We start from the raw sequence: 3,628 nt of genomic DNA on the forward strand, positions 1-3,628 counted from the left end.
GCCATTTTAATTGGTATTCTCAAGCATTCAAACGCTTGAGAATGTGTTACAGTTTCTTCTATTTCAAATCACATCATTTCACTTCATATCTACCATTTCCATGGTTGTCGGAAAGAAGTACAATTATTTTCTTTTTACAGAGGAAGAAGTTAAACCCAGTTAGGTGTTGCAGGACTCTGGTAGCTGTCACTACAAGTTGTTCATCCTCACAGAGGAAAAAGAGCTCAGTGAGGGAATCGCTGGGATTATGTAGTGGCACAGAGTAGGTAGTGGCAGAATTGGCAAGTGGAATGTGAAAAGCCTCATCATCTGTTACAGGCATTTTGCATCCAATAGCTTTACATTAAATAAGTATTTCTAAATAACTTTCAGCAGTTCTGCGAATTGTTTCTGACAGCAGATTTTTTTTTTTTCTTGGGACAGCTTCATTGACTGGAATGCAGCTTGTGACAGCCAGTTTTCCAACATGTATTGTCCACTAGAGATGAGCGAGTATGGTGCTTTCCCAGAAGGTAAGATGAAATAAAGCTTATGAATTATCACTGAGTGTGTTTTTTTTCTCTCACCTTTTATAGAACAAAAGGCTGAGCTCGTCTATAAACATCTGGGCGTTCATTGCTTAAGCGGACTTTACGGTTTCCAGCTGACTGGATGCTCTGTAGTAATAAACAATGTCTGCATGTGGCGGATGAGAAGACTGGTCTTCGTATGGAGTTATTAAGCCTGAAAAGCCAGTATACAGGACTCTGTCTGAGGGAATAGAGAGAAATGTTCGTGACCACAGTATTACACAAATCTTTTTGCACAATTTTCTTTGTTTCCCCTCTGGCAGGCTTCTGCCTTCCAGTGTGTGAAACAGAAGGCCTCTTGTGACCAATTACCTTTCCAGGCTAGAGTTTCTTGGCTTGGGAAACACACTGGCAGCAACCTAGAATTCTTTAGCATTACCTAAGCAATAATTAAAGGTCAGGCTACAGTATCACAGGCAGCACAGCGATCCCTTGGGTGCTTAGAGCTGAGGCATGTTGGCAGTGAAGCCTGGGTAGGCTCTGCCATGCACGTTCTGTGGCTAATAAAGACTCTGTTCTCCGGTAGAGAGATTGCCAACTCTTTATCCTGTCCTCCTGATAGCAATTTGTTAGTGAGTCCCTAATACAGAGTGGTAGTCTTGTTAACAGAAATTGTTACGCTTCGCTGCTGTGCTGCCCTGAAGGTGCCTGAAGTCACTGAAGGCTTAGGTCGGTTCCAGCCTGGCTCACTCCGAGAAGATTCAATGTTCCTCCACAGAAATGTTAGTAGTGTTTATATTGCAAAAGCTTTATTTTGTCTTCCTGCTTTTAAAAACTGCAGAAAACATGAACTACCCCAGTGGCTTCCCGACTACTGCAGCGGTGCAGAATACAGCCTTCATTGACCAGAACTGTCCCTCCACCTGGAACGCGCCTCCCAACATGCCACCTACCTGGGAGCCCGCCAGTTACGTCAACTCCACAGTGAGTATTGTCACTGCGAGGCGCTGCCCTCCTGTGCCTCTTCAAAGCCTTCCCAGTGCATTCCTATCTTTCCCCTACCTGTTGCTCACATTTTCTTCATGATGCCTTTAAGTAGCCTGATGGATGTATTTGATGCATTGGTAGCATGGCTTTTTCCCAGGTTTTGGTCAAGGTTGTTACTGGACCTTGTCTGTGAAATTTTAAGACAGATCCTTTTGCCCTGAAAATTGACTAAAATCATCTTACATATGGAAAAACATTTTGGACTTGCGTAGTCTACTGAGACTTCTTGCTATCAAAATCAGCCTTTCCAGATGAGGGTAAAACACAAAAAGTGCTGACAGCAAAACCCAAAGAGACTGGAAATTGTAGAGCTGAATGGACAGCTGCTGTCAGTGACTTTGACAGGTTTTTTTGCTAGGAAATCCAAGTGATTTAAGCTGGATTTGTGCAGATTTTTGAATGCTGACTTTGACCTGTTATGCTCTAGACCAGCCATCCCATAGTGCAATGTAGTGACTTCAGTTCAAGGTGGTCTTTAATTGTAACCACCTTCTCTTCTGCTCATAGTTAAAAATCTTCTATTTTAGAATTTTTTTTATTTACAGTAGATTTATTTTGAATAAAACTAACCAAATAAAGCAAGAAATATTTCCAACTACAAAAGTGAAAATTCTGCTGTGTTAAACAGTGGCAAAACTGGTAGAACAGTGTTTCCTAAAATAAATGTGGCTTTATTTCATATTTTATTCAGGAAACACAGAAGGTAGAAATTGGAAAATACATTAGATAATTCAGTTCATTTCCCTGGTGAGCTTTTCCCCACAATACATTTCAGTGTTTCATTCAGTTTTAAAAGTCCCAAGACTTCCATGACCTTCTCCGAGAGACTTCTTTGCAGACTAACACATCTTGCCCTCCAGGAGGTTCTTTATAAGCTTTCGAAATTTTCTAACTAAATTCCCTAGTTCCCAGTTATAGTCTCTTTTCCATACTGAATATCCCTCTCTGCTCCCGGCGTGCATAATCTTTCAGTACTGACACATACTTCAACCTTTTTCTTGTCATTTCTTAGGCGTCTTTCTCTTTTAACTCTCAAAACATGCATGGTGCACTTCAGGTGTCTTCCATTTCTCCCTTATTTTTCTTAACAGCCTGACCAGAACTGAATATTGTGTTCCTCTTACAGTAATATCGGTGCTGTGCAGGGAGGAGCTCATATGGCTTCATTTAGCGAAGTGCCTTTGCACACACACACACTAATGCTGCTGTACTATTTTCGGCAGCCATATTGCTTTGTAAATTGGTATACAATTTTCTACTTGTGTGTTTCCTAAGTTCTCTGCATAAATGCTGCTTCCTCCCATTAATACTACATTTCCATGTTTTCTTTGGCAAATGGTCATTCTGCAGTTTCCCATGATCATTTTATCTTGCCCTACAGCCCTACCTCTCAAGCACCCGAAGCTTGTCTCCAATGTCTGGACTTTTTGGTTCCATCTGGGCACCTCAGAGTGATGTTTATGAAAGCTGCTGCCCCGTCAGTGCCACGACCCAACACTCGACCCACGTGGAGAACCAGGCAGTTATGTGTAAGCAGGAATACTATCCGAGGTTTAACCCTTTCCGTGCCTACATGAACTTGGACATATGGACTACAGCAGCCAATCGAAATGCAAATTTCCCACTTTCGAGGGACTCGGGTTACTGTGGAAACGTGTGAAAGGAATTTGATTTAAAAATGTGAATAAAGATGCTTGCAATTTTGATTACTAGAGTAAGCTGGTTGTTGAATAGATTACAATGTTGGTGGATATTTTGGCACTTTTATATTGAAAATAAATTTTTTTTACTGAAGTCTGAGCATTCAGTGCGTTTTAAAAAGCAAAGCATATTCAGGACGCTGTTATTGTCAGGTGAAGGCTATAAATTTAAAAATCAAATTTTTTCAAGAATGAGGGTGGTATTAGGTTCTTAAAAGCATCCATGAACCTGTACTGCACGTTTCTTCTGAAGTTTACATTCTGTGGTATAAATTAGGAGTGGTTTAGCATTTGTAGGTACAAACTTACACCCGTAAGTAATCGCATCTGTACCAAACAGTAACACTGGGGACCTGCCTGTTGATGCAGATC

General features: G+C 41.1%; 1 protein-coding gene across 1 annotated transcript in view; it reads left to right on the top strand.

Moving 5' to 3' along the window:
* Positions 1 to 3,350, top strand: part of KIAA0922 (KIAA0922 ortholog) — a gene marked incomplete at its 5' end in the record, with an annotated part of 34,831 nt that extends 31,481 nt beyond the window's left edge. Inside the window, 3 exons of the mRNA XM_009574948.1 lie at positions 424 to 512; positions 1,351 to 1,493; positions 2,938 to 3,350. Coding sequence (XP_009573243.1) covers positions 424 to 512; positions 1,351 to 1,493; positions 2,938 to 3,216 — 511 coding nt within the window. The remainder of the gene's footprint in view (positions 1 to 423; positions 513 to 1,350; positions 1,494 to 2,937) is intronic.
* Between the last annotated feature and the right edge of the window lie 278 nt (positions 3,351 to 3,628).

Source organism: Fulmarus glacialis, unplaced genomic scaffold (genome assembly GCF_000690835.1).
Source record: "Fulmarus glacialis isolate BGI_N327 unplaced genomic scaffold, ASM69083v1 scaffold39513, whole genome shotgun sequence".
In the NCBI taxonomy this organism is placed as follows: Eukaryota; Metazoa; Chordata; class Aves; order Procellariiformes; family Procellariidae; genus Fulmarus; species Fulmarus glacialis.